Here is a 17,579-nt window from a genome sequence, read left to right as displayed (position 1 = left end):
CAGGGAGTGGAAAGTGCCAATAGCTGCCAAACCAGACGTCTTTAGCGAGAGAAGAAATGGCGGTACGAGAGTGATAGCTGATGCCTGTGCACATAAGCAATGCTACAGGCACCAATAGGAGAATCGTTTCCATTTCGCAAAGTAGCATTTTTGTGAAGTGGCTCTCCTGCTGTTCTGGAGAATGGCTTAAACTCCCACAGAGCAGGCTCGCGCTAGGCTCACTAGCCATCGAAAAGTCTCACTGTCAAAAGTAGAGATGCTGAATTGAGTTGGCTCACCCTGCCCTCAATCCGGGACAGTAGCCCCTGAAATGGCTGCAGGACGATGCATGGGCAAAAGACTAGTAGTTGTATGGTGGTGAACCAAAACTGCCTTGGCCACTAGGGTGCTATGAGGATCACTGTTACTCTGTCAAGTTTGATCTTCCTGAGAACCTGAGGAAGCAGAAGGGATGGGAGGCATGGCACATATGAGCGGTTTTGACAACTGTACCTGGAATGTGCCCCCTCTGAGGTTGAAGCCTTTGGTAGTCCAGGAACAATAAACGGAACACTTTTTGTTGTGGTGGATTGAAGAGATCCCAAGATGAGATGCCCTATTGCTGGGTGAAGTTCCCATTTGCGATCCATGCGGAAATGCCTGCTGAGGCCGTCTGTCCATAAATTCGTTAGCCCTGGGATGTGTACAGCTGAGAGGGTGATCCGATGCACTGGTTCCAAAGGCAGATTATGTCTTCAGACAAAGTGGGAAATCTCACTCCTCCCTGCTTGTTTATACAGTAGATGGTGGTCATGTTGACTGACCTGACATGGACAAGTATGAATACAATGATGGTGTGATGGGTTACCCCCCCACCTTTCGAGGTGCCACCTGATGTACTGACGTACCACTGAGCCCGCCTGTTCCACCAGCCTGGGCTCCCTCACACTGTCCTGCCGAGCCAGGCCCTCAAGTCTCCTCCAGTACACACAGGTAGGGACACCCCCAGCTGCAGAAAGACACAGAGACTGGAATCAGCTCTGCATGGGTAGGCGTCAGCTAGGGAATTGCCCAGCACTCCAGTGCACACCCCCTCTGGAGTGTAAACCCAAAATTGTATCGTCTTGCGCTGCACAGAGACCTGTACAGCGTACGGTCATGACATTCGCCCCCCTCCCTCAGCGTGGAGGAAGATCTGCACAGCTTTTTGTCCCCCACTTATGAGTTCCACAAACTGGTTTCAGAGAAAACAAAAACAAGTTTATTAACTACAAGAGAGAGATTTTAAGTGACTATAAGGGTTAGCAAACAGATCAAAGCAGATTACCCAGCAAATGAAACAAACATGCAAGCTAAGCTTAATACTAAAGAAACTGGTTACAAGTAGTAATTTCTCACCCTAAATGTTGTTTTAGACAGATTGCAGAGGTTTTTGCAGGCAAACTGCTCTTTCTTGCAGCTTAAAATTCCAGGTAGTTCTCTCTCCACCCTGGGCTCAGCTCTTCCCCCGCAGCCTTGTCTTTGGTTCTTAGATGTTCACAGCAGTCATCCTGGGTGGGGATTCAGTGAAGAACGAATGCTCATTATGTCACTCCCCTGCCTTAAACAGGTTTTACATATGGCTGGAATCCTTTGATTTTACAGTGTGGTCCATCCCCCACATGGAAAAATACTGGTATTCTATCATGGAGTCCAGTACCAGGTGACACGATCACATGACCCTGTAGTGTCAAAGCACACATGAGTCAAAGACTATTTATAGCATCCCAGGAAGGTAAGAAATTAGCATCTTCAAAGATCTATTGTTCTCCCTAATGGTCCATTGACTGGTCCCCAGCTAATCAGCCAGACTGATTGCATTCTGTTTGGTGGGTGTTCCCCAGGTGCAAACACTTTTGTAGTACAGATGTATAGTCAATATTCCTAACTTTAGATACAAAAATGATACATGCTTACAAATAGGATAACCATATTCAGTAAATCATAACCTTTCCAATGGTATCTCACAAGACCCATCTTGCAAAAAATACATCTTAGATATGCTATAATCATATTATAACAATATTTCTATGAAGAATATGGGGCATAGATGGGCAGGAATGTCTTGCATGCTTTGAGAACAGCTCAAAGCCTAAGGCTGATATGTTGTCTGGATTCCTGTGGGGACCAGGAGCCTTAGGCTGTCTGGCCATCGAGATACCCCCAAGCAAGTAGGGGAGGCATCTGTGATAAGTCTTTGTAGGTGGTACGGGAACAAGAGAGACCCCCACACATACTGTCTCTTTCTTTTCCCACCATGTGAGCAATGCCAGTATGTCTTGAGGAAGAGAGAGCTTCTTGTCTAGAGAGCTCCTGCTTGGGGCATAGATTGTCGATAACCGGATATGAAGACATCACAGATACAGGAGTGACACAGGAGAATGCCATCATGTATGCCATCTATGAACCAAGCAGATCAGGCTGTAGGAGGAGGGCTGAAATGAAGCTGGCTGATGAGATCCTTCATGTCTAGGAATCAGTCCAGAGGTAAGGCCCTTGCCGTGAGTAAAGTTCAGGTCTGCTCTAACAAACTGTATGGTTTTCAAGGGTGTCAGTATGAACTTGTCTAAATTGACTTGAAATCCTAGAGAATGAAAGAACTGAAGGGTGGCTGTGGTAATTGCCTGTATCTTTTGGTAGGACCAACTCGTGAGCAGCCAGTTTTCCAGGTAAGGAAATCTCAATCTCCCTTATCTGCGGCAATCACCACAAAAACTTTTGTAGGTCTCTCAGTGGTTCCAACAGTACTAACAGGGAGTGCCCTGTATTGAAAGTGCTTCTGGCCCACTGTGAAGCACAGGATGGGGCTAGCTACAAAATTTGGATTGGATCTGGATTGTGGTGCTCCTCCCTCCAAAAGTATGAAGTGAGTTTGGTTCTGGAGGGTTTATTCTGGACCATCTGTAATGTTTGTACTGAAAAGTTGGGCTTTATCAGCTGAATAATGTCCAATTAGGTGTATCTATGTAACCTGCCCTCCTTCCCCTCTTCAGAAAATGGACTGAACTATCAGGACAGAGTTAGGCTTCATCAAAGAACATCATGGAGATAATGGAAGGCATGGAGCCTTCAGAAGATGCATATTGCCATAGTGGGTGGTCGTCTCCACTCAAGAGTTGTCACAGAAAAATCACCTGAAGAAGCATAAGCAGTCAAAGAGCTCCAGGATTGGGCAGTCCCTGCAGAAGATGCTAGGGGGCTCTGAAGGTGTGACATCTTTCAGGGAATGTTAGGGTGCTCCAAGATAGGTTGCTTCCCTTTGGCTTATGCCAAGGAGCTCAATGAGAGGGAATGAGGGGTTGGTCTCTTTTTCAAAATGCTACTGAGCTCTAGGAAAAATGAACCCCTGAGAAGGTTTCACATTCTAGAATGCTTGTTTCCAATTTGAGGGATGGCAACATTGCATGCAATTCAGTTTGGTGCCTTGTAGACGGACAGAGAAGGTACAAGGTGGAATGTAACCCACAGCTATAGCACCTTCACTTATCACAGGTAAAAGATAGTTGCACAGAATGGCCATGCTGGAGTAATAAAGTAAATATTTCAGGGACTCCCTGTGCCCTATTCTAACCCCAAGACCACACTGTTCCCTATAGATTTCTACATGCAGAAATACTGAGGAGCAGTTGTAGGTGAAGTAAAACTCTTCATATGCTAGAACAGGTAGGGATTTAATACAGAACATTTAAGAAAAAGTCTGGGTCACACAATGTGCAGGGGTTTTGCTGATATTTTATTGCTTTATGATGCCCTGGGTTTAAGGTTTCCACTCGATGACTTTGATGGCAATTTTTGCTGCTCTGCTTACAGCCTCACTGGAGTCATTCAGCTGCCCTCGAAAGAGGTCCACATGGTTCAGTAGTGTCTTGCGACCCTCAGGTGCCTCAGACAGCATGGTCAGGGTTTTGATTGCATTCAAGCGTACTTTGCTGGTTTCATCATCAACCAGCTTCAGTAAAGGTGGAATGGCATCTGCACTAAGGGCTGCATATTTCCCTGAGCAAAAAATAATTGGATTTCAAATTTGTTATTGAATATAATAAAATAAGCACTTAACAAGCCTGAACCTGTTAATAAACCATGACCACACACTAGAAAGGGAGCTAGCTCTATCTCCAGCTCTGGTTCTACATTTTGAACACTTCAATATTTGGTAGTGCTGATGGCTGTGGGTTTTGGTTCAGCCCATCTCTATTAGAGACCACAATAAACCTCCATTTTTTTATTCTTAAGAGAGCAATCCCACTACTTAAGTTAACTCCCTCTACTTTCCATTTTATTTATTTTACTCTTAAAAGAATCACTTAGATCTCAAGAGCCACCAAATGATAAGAAAAAAATTCTCAGGGCAAATGTCCTCAGGAGCGCCTTTTCTTTTCTAAGACATTCTGAATAAATACTTAGATCCACTCCTGTGTCATCTTCCAGAGCAAGGGGGGCTTTTGCAGAGGAGGACTGAAACACAATTACTGTTATTAAGGATTTTTGTATGTCCAATTACACGTTCAGCACACTGAAAAGTTACCCGTTAGTGTTTTCAAAGTCATGTATCTGACTTTGATGAGAACTCCCCCACCCCCCGGTAGTGGGGAAAACGGTACCGTTTAAACACTACAGGAAAGAAATGGAAAACTTAGGCACTCCTGCTCTCAGCTAAGGATTGCAGGTTCAAAGCATTCCCAGGGCAGTTGCTGGTTGTGGGACTCTGACCTGAACTTAAGGCTTCCTCCCCTCCCTAGCAGCACCTTTCAGGGAGGATGGTGCTATAACCATTACTTGCCCTCTGCCAGAAAGAATCTTCCCCAGGCACAGGTAGGTCTGACATACATTTCCCTGAGCCAGTGGAGGTGATCAAACCAACTATATTGCAATACCTAGACACTATGGGTGAACAAAGTAGCTGAGGGACAGACCTAATGAAATGTCCTGTTTTTGCTAGTTTCTGCAACAACTTTAGCATTATCTGAACCTAGATTTTTTTAATGTATCTAAGAAAGTTATGAAATAAAACTGCCAGCTGATCAAATGGCACTAGTCTGATAGCGGAATGAGGAATGCTCTGCTTTACAGGAAGTATCCCCAGCAGGAGCTGCTTCTCTCACCTTGGGTCGTAATGGTGGCATACATCAGTGCTCCTGCTGCATTAGCTCGGACCTCAGGATCTGAATCCTCCAACAGGCTGACCAGCACTGGGATAACCTCTTCATTCCACACAATATTTTTTCCTTCCAGAGGGACACTGAGGAAGAGAGAAGGTTAACGTGCTTTCTTGAACCTATGTCAACAATCAGTACAACTGACTACAGCCTCCTACCATTTCCTCCCTTCATTTCATGACAAGAATGCTGATGCAGAATTCTCTTCTGTTCTGTTTGGAGCCAGATTATTCTGAATGTTAGCGGGCACTTTAAACACCCATGCCAGAGTTACAAATCGGACAAGGGAGAGGTCAGTTTGTGGCAGAGTGGTTACTGTTGAAACTACATGCTCAATGCATAGGAAAGATAGGAAGTATGGCAAGAGACCACCCTGGCTTAAGCAGGAAAGCTTCAGTGATCTGAAACTCAAAAAAGAGTCCGACATAAAGTGAAAATTAAGTCAAATTACAAAGGGTGAATATAAACAAATTACACACGTAAGTAGGGACAAAATTAGGAAGGCCAAGGCACAAAACAAGATTAAACGAGCTAGAGGCATAAAGGGTAACAAGAAAACATTCTACGTATATATTAGAAGCAAAAGGAAGACCAAAGACAGAGTAGGCCCGTTACGCAATGGTGTGTGGGGGAACAATAACAGAAAATGTGGAAATGGCACAAGTGTTAAATGACATTTTTGTTTCAGTTTTCACCAAAAAGGTTGGCAGTGATTGGACATCTAACATAGTAAATGCCAGTGAAAATGAGAAGGATCAGAGGCTAAAATACGTCACCAGGGCCTGATGAAATGCATCCTGAAATACTCAAGGAGCTGTCTGAGGAGATATCTGAGCCATTAGCAATTATCTTTGAAAAGTCATGGAAGACGGGGAAGATTCCAGAAGACTGGAAAAGGGCAAATAGAGTGCCCATCTATAAAAAGGGAAATAAGGACAACCCGGGGAATTACAGACCAGTCAGCTTAACTTCTGTACCCGGAAAGATAATGGAGCACATAATTAGGCAATCAATGTGTAAATATCTAGAAGATAATAAGGTGATAAGTAATAGTCAGCATGGATTTGTCAAGAACAAATCATGTCAAACCAACCTGATAGCTTTCTTTGACAGGGTAACAAGCCTTGTGGATGGGGGGGAAGCCGTAGATGTGGTGTATCTTGATGTTAGTGAAGCTTTTGATACTGTGTCGCATGACCTTCTCATAAACAAACTAGGGAAATGAAACCTAGATGGAGCTACTATAAGATGGGTGCATAAGTGGTTGGAAAACTGTTCCCAGAGAATAATTATCAGTGGTTCACAGTCAAGCTAGAAGGGCATATCAAGTGGGTTCCTCAAGGATCAGTTCTGGGTCCAGTTCTGTTCAATATCTTCATCAGTGATTTAAAGAATGGCATAGAGAGTACACTTATAAAGTTTGCGGACGGGGTTGCAAGTGCTTTGTCAGCATTAAAATTGAAAATGATCTCGAGAAATGGTCTGAAGTAAATAGGATGAAATTCAATAAAGATAAATGCAAAGTACTTCACTCAGGAAGAAACAATCAGTTGCACACATACAAAATGGGAAATGACTGCCTAGGATGTAGTACTGTGGACAGGGATCTGGGGGTCATAGTGGATCACAAGCTAAATATGAGTGAACAGTGTAACACTATTGGGGGGAAAAAAAGCAACATCAATCTGGGATGTATTAGCAGGAATGTTGTAAGCAAGACAGGAGAAGTAATGCTTCAGCTTTACTCTGCGCTGATTAGGCCTCAACTGGAGTATTGTGTCCAGTTCTGGGTGCCACATTTCAGGAAAGATGTGGACAGATTGGAGAAAGCAACAAAAATTATTACAGTTCTAGAAAACATGACCTATAAGGGGAGATTGAAAACATTGGGTCTGGAGAAGAGAGGTCCGGGGGGGGGGGGAGGAGGGGGCATAACAGTTTAAGTACATAAAAGGTTGTTACAAGGAGGAGGGAGAAAAAGAATTCTCATTAACCTCTGAGGACAGGACAAGAAGCAATGGGCTTAAATTGCAAAAAGGGCCTTTTAGGTTGGACATTAGGAAAAACTTCCGGTCAGGGTGGTGAAGCACTGGGATAAATTGCCTAGGAAGGTTGTGGAATCTCCATCATTGGAGATTTGTAAGAGCAGGTTGGACAAACATCTGTCAGGGATGGTCTAGATAATACTTAGTCCTGCCATGAGTGCAGGGGATTGGACTAGATGACCTCTCAAGGTCCCTTCCAGTCCTATGATGCTATATAGTAGTATAGCTCATTGAGGTATTTTGGTGATACTAGCAGTGAGCACTGGGGTTGGGTGCCTATATTTCCATAGCCATTTGCCTTTAAAAGGCAGAAGCCAAGTGTTCATATTATCTAATACTCTAAATGTTAAATGTGGTGCCTCACAAATAACATAAAATACAAGGTCCTTGCCTTGATGCAGGCTTGTAGTTGAACTCTTGGGTTTGACTCACTAAAAACTCTTATTGGTGTACAGGTCTGGCGCATCTTAAGCGCATTTAACACGCGCGATTTCAGCTTTACGCGGTCAGCAAAAACAAGAAAAAACAACAAAGAAAAAAATAACAATTTAAATATTGTTTCTGTAGTGCGGGCGATTCCGCCTGCCATTACACTCAATGTAATTTTGACTATATGCGATTTTTGCTTTACGCGCTGACTGCGGAATGTAACCCCAGCGTAAGATGAGACAGACCTGTACTCTGTGAATGATGAATTTAAGACTTAAATAAAGAGCCACAGAATGATTCTGAGTGCACAGATCTCATTTCTTTAAGAGGCTCTGCCATATTGTAGCTCCCAATTCAGCATGTGTTTGGGCTGAACTTAGCATGGTAGTTTTCATAAACAATGATGTAATTTCCATGGAAGATTATTATATTGAACTGTATTACATCATAGTGACCAAATTTGTTATCCTTCACCATACTGCATGGTTCTATTAACAACAACTTGCATTTATATTGTATATTTTACTCCAAAGATTGTGAAATGCTTTACCGACTTAACTAACTGATATACAAAGTATACACGGGGAAATGCAGCCACTCTAGGATAAAATATAGCAACTATTTAACTGAACATAGTAACAAATATGACACAAAGTTTATAACAGGAGATGAAGAATGCTGTATCCAACTGAAAATTTAGGTAGGCAAAAAATAATTAGTTTATTCTAACATTCCTCCTCTTGCAAAAAGTTGTTATGGGATTGATCTAGTGATCACAAATTATCAGGATTTTGGTTCTATTCTATCTCATATACAAAACGGTACTTCCAGCAGTGCTGCACTGCTTAGCACCATGCAGGGGCATTAGCTCACTACTAACATGAGTGGCAGGGAATAGTGCCATCTACTGAATCACCAACACCAGAGCAGCTAAGTCCATGTACACATCTAGCCTGATGTTACTTTGCAAAAAAGTGAGATGTGACAAGTTTAAAGTGTAAGGTGGTGCAACCGCAAACTAGTGCCCAGGACTCAATCACTAGACGGATACTGTCTTGGAACAACCCATGTGCATAGTCCTTTCTTTCCCTTACCTAATTCCCAAAAGGGCACGGGCAGCTTTGCTCCTGATGGCCACTGATGGATGAGTGAGCTTTTCCTTCAGAATGGGAACAGCGCCTGTTGCTAGAGCTTCAAAAGCCTCTACACACAGGCAGCCGGAGAGTGTGTCCAGTATCAACTCTTGGATTTCATCCAGCTCAGTTTTCAGTTTAAGAACAAGTGAAGAAATCAAATTGGTTTCCACTATGCCAGCAGCACCTGCACGCAGAGATAGAAAGGAAACTTGGACTGAAAGTGCTAAGGCATTTAATGCTTCAATCAACATTTTGAAATTTGCTACCACAATTAAAATGACCCAGCTATTTCTGTCCCCACAATAGTGTGATTTTGAGAGAGATGGAGACTATTGTAACTGTGGACACTTTACCAGCACTCCTCCAACATTTCCCCAGGATTTATTTGGCAAATTTCACCTCTATTTGCAAACTGTAAGTAGTTTATCGTTTTCTCAAATGTATTCTCTTGCAGAGTCATTCCCTTCAACCTTATTCGGTCCAGTGTCATTTTTTAAGAGAGGCAACAAATTATCTACTGCCACAGCTCATGCCTTTTTCTACAATGATTTCAACCCAGGTGAGGCTCAAGTTACAGTTGCTCTGATGTTCCCTTACACCATTCTTTGCAATAATTTATACTGGGAGAAACAGGGGGCTTTGAGCTTCCCAGCAGTCAGCACTTCACTATTTCCTAGAAAGAATAATCTTGCTGGGCTACAGCACAGCTGTGATCTGGCCAGCAAGCCAGTTCTCTGCGAGGGCTGAGTGGCTTACTCTTAAGCGTTCCATTTCTTAGACAATACTAAGCCAACATTGAAACAGCATTGCCATGGAAAAGTGAAAGCAGAAGAGAACATATTGTCCACCAGTAACTATGTGAAAACAAAATCCTCAGCGTCTGGTTGCTAAGACAATTCTTTGGTTACTAAGAGAAAAGTGGCTCCATTTGAATTGCTTCATATGTAGTTGAACAAGGAAGTTCAGTGTATGAGAAGCAACAAGGCTACTTAAAAGCCATCTCCTTATTCAGGGATAAAGGGATCTTTCCCCCAAGTACAGCTAGAAAAGGATTTCAATGACCTTTTGGTAACTCATGGGAAAAATTCCCTGATTTCAAACCTAAGAGTATGGCCCTTTATTGATGTATAGAACAGAATAACCTCTACTCTACTTCTGAGGTCTTGCTGACATTGAGTAATTTCATATGTCATTAGCTTGCTGGGCTTTACTCTCCTAATGCAGAAGAAGCCGTGACAGTGATGTTATTAAAGCTTTTGCTACCTTTGCTACATTTGGAAGCCAGTTGAGTACAAAAACCATCAAGTTGGAAAAAATGAACATTGGAATCACAAAAATTATGTTGAAGGCTACAAATAAGTGATGTTTTAAGCTGAGCACTGTGTATTATGACAGGACAGTGATGTAGGGAGAGCATATGCATGTCTTCTGTAATGCCATAGATCAGTGTGACTGCACTGGGGAGTCATGTTGCCAAGGCATGATATTGTAATTAAGCATGATTTCCATTTTCCTTTCTTCAATCAATTTTCTCTTTCTTTTTCAGGCGTGAGGAGAAAGAAACTCATGACCAGATTCTGGCCCCATGTTCCATCCTATTTATGTTGCTTTGATGGAACAAAAGGTTTCTCTAATGGGCCAGCTAGAGATTCTCCTCATGAAGGAAAAAAGTCTGTATCACTGACTCTCACTGACTCTCGGCTCCTTTGTCATAGCGCTGTGGGGGGTGGAGGGGGACTGGAAAACAGTGGGGATATAGCAGGGAGTGCTTTGTGTGCCAAGAACCCCTGGCTGGCAGCATGGTCCCTAGAGAACTGATCCTGCAGGAATAACTGAGAGCAGCCTAAATTATAACCTGGGGCTGACCTACCCATATTTCCCCCACTGGTCTGATGCCAAGAATCTGCCTCCACATGTTTTGAAGGTCTTTGGAAGTAAGTTGTGTAGTGAGAGAGAAACTTTCAAAAACCAGCCTTTAAAACTGCTCCCATAGTTGTTGATGAGGAAAATCTCCCCATAAGTCCACTGGCATGTGAGACTAGGATAGCCAATAACTTCCTACTATTTGCAAATGTAGGTCTGCCATGCAAATAATTGTATGTGCAAATTGGGGGTTTCAATGTCAGAGGAGGATTTGACCTGCAAGCAGATGGTTCCTGCAGCATCCATCTACTTCCTGTAGAGCTGCTGCAATAGCTACTCTGCGATATTTTCAAACAGAAAGCACATTTGGCCAACTTGACCTTTAAAGTAATTTTATTCTTCCCTGATAAGATGGCATGCTGAATGCAAATGTAAAAATAAATAAAAATAGTGAGGAATGGAAGTTAAAAGCTCTACATTCCTCCTGCTTCCAGGCCTGGTGTGTAGTTTTCATCCACAGCCATATGCTGTTCCTCAGGCAAGGGTCACAATCTAGGCATTAACATTTCATAAGACAAATATGCTTCTCATATAGCACACTCATCTCTGATATAAGCCAAGACAAGCAGCCACTCGCTTTCATTTTCCTTCTGTCATTACTTTTCTCTTAACTCTTTTTCTTTCATGCCTATTTTCTGTTTGTGTTTGTCCATTCATCAACTCTTCTTAATCCCTTTTTGCCAAATATTTGCCATGAATCTCTTTCTGCCTCATGCTATCCCAGCATCTTTTCTCTCCTGTTTCTGTCTTTCTCACGCCTTCCTTCTTGAATGCTAGCCTAGCACTCTTGCTATCTCCACTACCATTTCTCTTCCTGCACCCATACATGTGTGTCTTTTGCTGCATATCAAAATTAATGGCCCATGTCTCTGTGTTTGCATCCTTCACCTCGCATCTTTTCATGTGGCATTGATCTATTTGACTGTTTGCCCCATTTTCATTGGCTTTTGAGTTTGTTTCTGCCAGTTAATGTTTATTGATCTTCTTTGCCTCAGTCATCTTTAATCAACTGCATTTTTCCTCTTCATGTCTTACCATTGGTGGAGGCCCTTGCTGTTGAGGCTCTGAGTGCAAAAATGTGTGTCACACCCAGCCATCTTGTCTCCTTCTGTTACAATGAGTTGGCTAGAGTTGTACAGAGCATCTTACATAGTGCCAATATTGGGCTTGGTGCTTGACAAACAAAGTAGGAACACAGGGTCTCTCCCTAAAAGAACCTACAATCTGCTGAAAGAGGCTGCTGGCTGGACTGTAACAAGAAACAATGACTGAGTTGAGGAATCACAGCAAGTTCCATGAATAGTAACACTTAAGGTTTGTGACAGAATGCACCCCTATATCCACACCCTACACACTATTGTAATAATCTTTGTACAAAGTATGCTTGTGACATATAATTTGAAAATACATAACTTGCTGGTCATTATTGTCCTGATAGAATGTGTGTGGCAACACTGTATGTGAAATAAGATTATAGTGTATGGTAGTGGTAACACATGTTCCAAACGGAGGTTGGCAAAGTCATCAAGCAGGCAGGGAAACAAAAGATGCTCCAACAGGTGAGGAAAAGCAGCAGGGAACATCCTTCCCTATAAACTCTGTTTCCTGAATCTCATCTGGAAATGTTTTCCAAGAGGGGGAATTGACACTGTAAAAAGGAGGGTCAAACACCCCAAGGGACCCCCTCCTCTCTCTCTCTGCTTTTCGATTCACTGCACCAGAAGGGACAAAGAAAGCAGCCTTTGAACTAGAGACGGGGCCCTGATCTAAGAAGTTGTTCAGTAAGACTGCTGAAAGCACGTGGTGAGAAATTTTGCTTTGAATTTAATATAGTTTAAGTTAGGCACCAGTTATGTTTTATCTTTATTTTTCTTGTAACCATTTTTTACTTTTATGCCTCATTACTTGTACTCACTCAATCTCTCTCTTGTAGTTACTAAACTTGTTCTATCTAATCCAGTGTGTTTAAATGGAAATGTTTGGGAAACTCCATATGGAGTAAAAGTGTATGTGTATTTCTGTGAAATTAAGATTTTATATTGTTCACCAGGCATACATTTCTAGTGGGAAATCTAAGACTGTGAGTGTGTTGGGAGTCACCCTGCAGCATAACCAATGCTGGTAAGAGCCAAGGTGTGGCTGGCTGGCTGCAGCACATGCAGACATAGCTAGGAGTGACTTGCATGCTGGAGGCTGATCCTGAGCAGTCTAGACTGGAGGTTACAGCAGCAAAGGATTGTAAAGGGCAGGGTTGACACAAGCCACTCATTAGTCTGGACTGTACCCTGGGCACATCACAGGGACATCTAAGGCTATGTGAAAGGGGTATAAAATGTAACTTGCTGTCATTGCAATTTTGTAGTTAACTTTAGTATTGATCCATTTCCCCCTGAGAACTTGAAAATGTGGCCCAAGGGAAAAATGCCTCTTATTTCCACACTCATCTTCTCCTTCTCACAACCCTCTGGCTAGTCCCATCCTCTTCTTTCCTGTCATTTTTTAAAAAATGGACAAAGTGGAGTTGCCATTTCATTGTGTTCTCTCAATCAGGCTGGAGGACAAAGTTAAGTGTTTTATGAAATTTTGCAAGGGACACACTTACAAATAACAGGGTTTTTTTAAATTCCTTAAGCAATTACACTACATTATTGATTACAAACATCTTTTTTAAAATCAAAGCCACTTTAAAAGTGTCCTTTTTAATGAGAAGCAAATGTTTGAAAAGCTCTGGTTAGTAAATATTGTACAGTGTGCAACACTGTAGTTACAGAAATTGGCTCTCTCTCAACACAGATTTCTATATTACATGTCATTTGTTAACATGAGGTATCATGTTGAGATTTCTAGATGTTTACTTGCAGTCCTCAATAGAGTATCTCATTGTAGTGAAGGACAGAAAATTCAGAGGAAACAGAACCGGATCTGATACAACTTTTAAACTGTAACAGTCAGCACAGCAGCTATGTCCAGCACATAGTAGCTGAGAATGTCCATCACAGAAGGCCACTAGTTGCTAGAAGCATAAACATGCATCCGTAATAAGTCTCAAACTTAGCAGCATCTTTTTTGTGTCCTATAGAGTCAGTAAGCTTTATCCATAACTGCAACATCACGTTTATGAAATCACCAGCATTCTAGATTAGGAGCAACCTATTTTCAGGGCAGTTGTCTGACTAGCAGCATAGATTAAATGTATGCAGTAGCTCAGTGCTCCTCCAGTATTTCCTTTCTGCAGGCCAGTTTGTAAAGCAGCAATCCTCTCTGTGCTCCTCCCCTGATCCGCCACTTTGCGGTTCTCAATGTTTCATTCATTGGACTACTGGGAAGAATTGATCATTGATGGTCCATAAAACACAGTTTGAAAGTCCCATAGTAGCTAATATAATTTTAAGATTGAGACTGCAGGGTCCTCCACTCTCCCCCAAAAGATATTTCAATGAGTAGATAAAGGATAGCAGTATTCTTGGATTAAAATTTCCTTCCAGGATGTTTGGAATGGTAAAGGGCCCATCTGTGTGCACCACTTCCAACATCTAGCTAAATGTTCAATCTTCTTACTGAAGAGACTCTATAGTCATCCCTTGAAATGTCAGACTAATTCTCTTTTAAGTGAAGATCCAAATCTGTGATCTGTTTTACAGTAAAGTTGTCTTAGAAAGAAAGTCTGTCAGTGTCTCCAAGAATACTTAGAAAACAAAAATAATCTTTTGTCTGAAAGTTTTCAGCCAGGCAGAAAGGAATACACTTTAGGGTTTCCACATTAAAAAAAAATCCTGGATTACATTTTTACATAAGAATTACACACTAGATCACACCACTGATCCATCAAATTCAGCATCCTATCACTGACAGTGGTCAGTACCAAATACTTCAGGGAAGGGCCCAAAAAACCTCTTGTGAAAAGTTATGGAACATGTGTTTCTTCCCAGCCCTGTCAGTTAGTGGTTGGCTTATGCCCTGAAGCATGAGCATTTTATCTTTTATGATACAAATGTTCATCCTGTCTCATTTAACTCTGAATGTTCACCATCCATATAAATGTCTAATCTCTTCTTCTAAGATCTTAGCTTCAACTGTATATATTGATCATCATAAATTAGGAAACATCTTGTAGTGTATGCAAAATAATTTAATTTATTTTGTTCAGAAGAAAAGTACCTGTAGGCCAAACAACATTGTCTGGGATAATTCACTTACTAATTGCAATGTGATCCTCACATGTTTATGGACTCCCTCCACTGAAGATCTTTTGTAAAAAAAAAAAAAAATGAAGACAGGAAAAAGATCTGACATTTGTATTGCTTGCTCTGAAGATCTGAGTTCAAATGATATACCATGAATTAAAGTATTCAGATAACTAATCCTCAGGATCTGTGCTCCAGCCCTGTGCTGCAATCAAGTTTCAGATGTGACAGATGACAAATCCCTCCTTGCTCCTCTGAGCAATAAGGAAGACATACAAATATAGAGTAAGAGCAAAGTGACTCATAAAAGGCTCTGATGACATCATTGCTTCCACAAACACCTGGCGTGATTTATTTAAGTTGTTTACAGAAAGGAAAGAGAATTCAATGCGTATAACAAAGCGAACATGTTCATAAGAGAATTTGGATTGATTCAGGTCTCTTCAGTTAATATTGGATTTTATACCTGCCTAAATACTTGTGCGTGTAGATCGAGGGCCCAGACAATCATTAACTGTTACTACAATAAGCCTCTACCAGATCCAGTCATTTATCAAACTGCTGCTCTGCATTTTCCATTGACTGTCTGAGTCCATGATCTAGCTCTGAGTTTGGCTGCACTGTTTTTTCATTATTTGTTCTATTGCCTGTGTTCCTGTTCTCAACAGGCTTTGATATTGCCTATAGGATATTCTCATTTAAACCATTTACCTTATTATATTTATGAAGAGTCCTAGAACTGACTCCTGCACATAGAAGTTGACGTTTCACTTCTCTGGCAGTAAGGCCAAGAAGTTAGAGACTGCCTTGGCACCCCACACAATTATTTTAAGCTCAGATTTAAGGATGGACAGCCCGATATTTAAAAAGAGAAAAAAATCATTAATTCAATTGCAGCCAAGGGATACACTAAAACAAATAAAAGAATCATCCATATTTGTGATACACAGGCTCTGTAAATATATACATGGAGTATATTTTCTATCAGTCATTCCTAGAGGACTCAAATAAGATCATAGTTCCATTGTGCTAGGCACTGTACAAATGCATAAGAGCCAGTCTCTGCTTCAACAAGATTACAAACTAAATGGATAAGATGGACAAAGGAGGGGAGGGGAAATATAAGTATAGAGAGGTAGAGGTCAGTGAAAGGGTATAGAAATGTTCCCAGGTGCCTTGGTGCTCAGCCCACTGCTCCATCCACTAGACTACATTGCCTCTCAGGATTCTCTCTCTCTCTTTTATATGGCATTATAAGTATGCAAAGCTAGTATAACTATTCATTTTCATCTACACTGGGGTAGGCAACCTATGGCATGCGTGCCAAAGGCGGCACGTGAACTGATTTTCAGGGGCACTCACACTGCCCGGGTCCTGGGCACTGGTCCGGGGGGGGCTCTGCATTTTAATTTAATTTTAAATGAAGCTTAAAACATTTTTAAAACCTTCTTTACATACAATAGTTTAGTTATATATTACAGATTTATAGAAAGAGACCTTCTAAAACATTAAAATATATTACTGGCATGCACAACCTTAAATTACAGTGAATAAATGAAGACTTGGCACACCACTTCTGAAAGGTTGCCAACCCCTGATCTACACTTACAGGTAGAGATGGCATTTTGTCTCTCTCTCTCTGTTCAGACAACTTTCTTGAAACACTACTTTTCAGACTGAAATGTCTTACATTTTGGTCTTAATACAGAAGTGTGTTTGTTTTTTTAATTAAGTTTCATAAAAATGTGTTGAGCAGTTTGAGTTATCTGAGCATCAGGAAAGAGTGGTTTAAAAATGTTAATTGTTTTAAAACAATGTTTTTACAATCAGGCTTTTCATTTGTAAAATTTAATCTAAACAAAAGATAGTGAAACATTTTGGATGAAATATGAACTCACCATTCTTCGTCCAAACAAAACATGAATTTCTGAAATTAGAAAATATTTTTCTATCTTTAAAAAAAGGGGAGAAAAAAAATCTCCACATCTCTGTACCTGCTGGATATAGCTGAAATCCCATGAAAAGGGCTATTCTGGCTTTTCTCCCAGTGTTTCCAATCCAAACTGTGTTGGAAATGGTGAGATTTCCAGTCTCCTTTAAAGGGCAGGCACACAAGAGGGGAGTGTTGTTTTCTCCATGCTGTGAACAGTTGTTGGCATTAGTGTACAGCTAGATTACTTAGATAGCTTGAAAAGGGGCCAACAAGCAGCTCCACTCTTAGAAATAGCAAAATAAATCAACAAAGCAAAAAGGGACCATGTTACAGGTATATACATGAACTCATATTGGCTTCAACAGGAATTGCTTGCATATATCTGAGGTTAGAATTTGGCAGAGAGCGAGAGAGCGCATACACATTTCTCCCCCAAAGAATGAACACACTCAATGTTCACTTGGACACTGGGAAAGCTCACTGCTGAGAGCAGTGGTAGTGCGTCACACTAACAAAAATGGCTTTCAACTTTTAAGTTCAGCTACTTTAAGGGTCAGAGGAATTAAGGGCACTTCACTTGGGCTCCTTCCTAGAAATGTGTACTTACAAGTTTTCATTTTCCAGATTAATTTTTGCTGATAACACTGCTTTTTCCTTTCTTTTTTGTGCAAAAAGTTAGATTACTTATTGAAATTTAGGTAATAAGTTTAATTCTTTGATTTTTGTAAAATGTGTTTTAATCTTGCAATATCAGC

General features: G+C 41.3%; 1 protein-coding gene and 1 long non-coding RNA gene across 3 annotated transcripts in view; one reads left to right on the top strand and one right to left on the bottom strand.

Moving 5' to 3' along the window:
* Positions 1 to 1,408: 1,408 nt before the first annotated feature.
* RSPH14 (radial spoke head 14 homolog) overlaps positions 1,409 to 17,579 on the bottom strand; it is a 187,731-nt gene continuing 171,560 nt past the window's right edge. The window contains exons 4-6 of one of the 2 annotated variants that reach the window (XM_044989978.1): positions 8,743 to 8,968; positions 5,121 to 5,257; positions 1,409 to 1,700 (exon numbers count right to left, since the gene is read on the bottom strand). In XM_044989978.1, the coding sequence (XP_044845913.1) occupies positions 1,663 to 1,700; positions 5,121 to 5,257; positions 8,743 to 8,968 (401 nt within the window). In that variant the 3' untranslated portion in view covers positions 1,409 to 1,662. Of the gene's footprint in view, positions 4,015 to 5,120; positions 5,258 to 8,742; positions 8,969 to 17,579 lie in introns of both variants that reach the window. The other variant, XM_044989977.1, reaches the window with a different exon arrangement.
* On the top strand, positions 2,374 to 10,474 carry LOC123350974. Its single transcript, XR_006573885.1, has 3 exons — positions 2,374 to 2,505; positions 9,239 to 9,343; positions 10,331 to 10,474. It is a non-coding gene; the product is annotated as an uncharacterized LOC123350974 (long non-coding RNA).

This window comes from Mauremys mutica, chromosome 16, assembly GCF_020497125.1.
Source record: "Mauremys mutica isolate MM-2020 ecotype Southern chromosome 16, ASM2049712v1, whole genome shotgun sequence".
In the NCBI taxonomy this organism is placed as follows: Eukaryota; Metazoa; Chordata; order Testudines; family Geoemydidae; genus Mauremys; species Mauremys mutica.
This window is presented reverse-complemented; position numbering and strand designations above follow the sequence as displayed.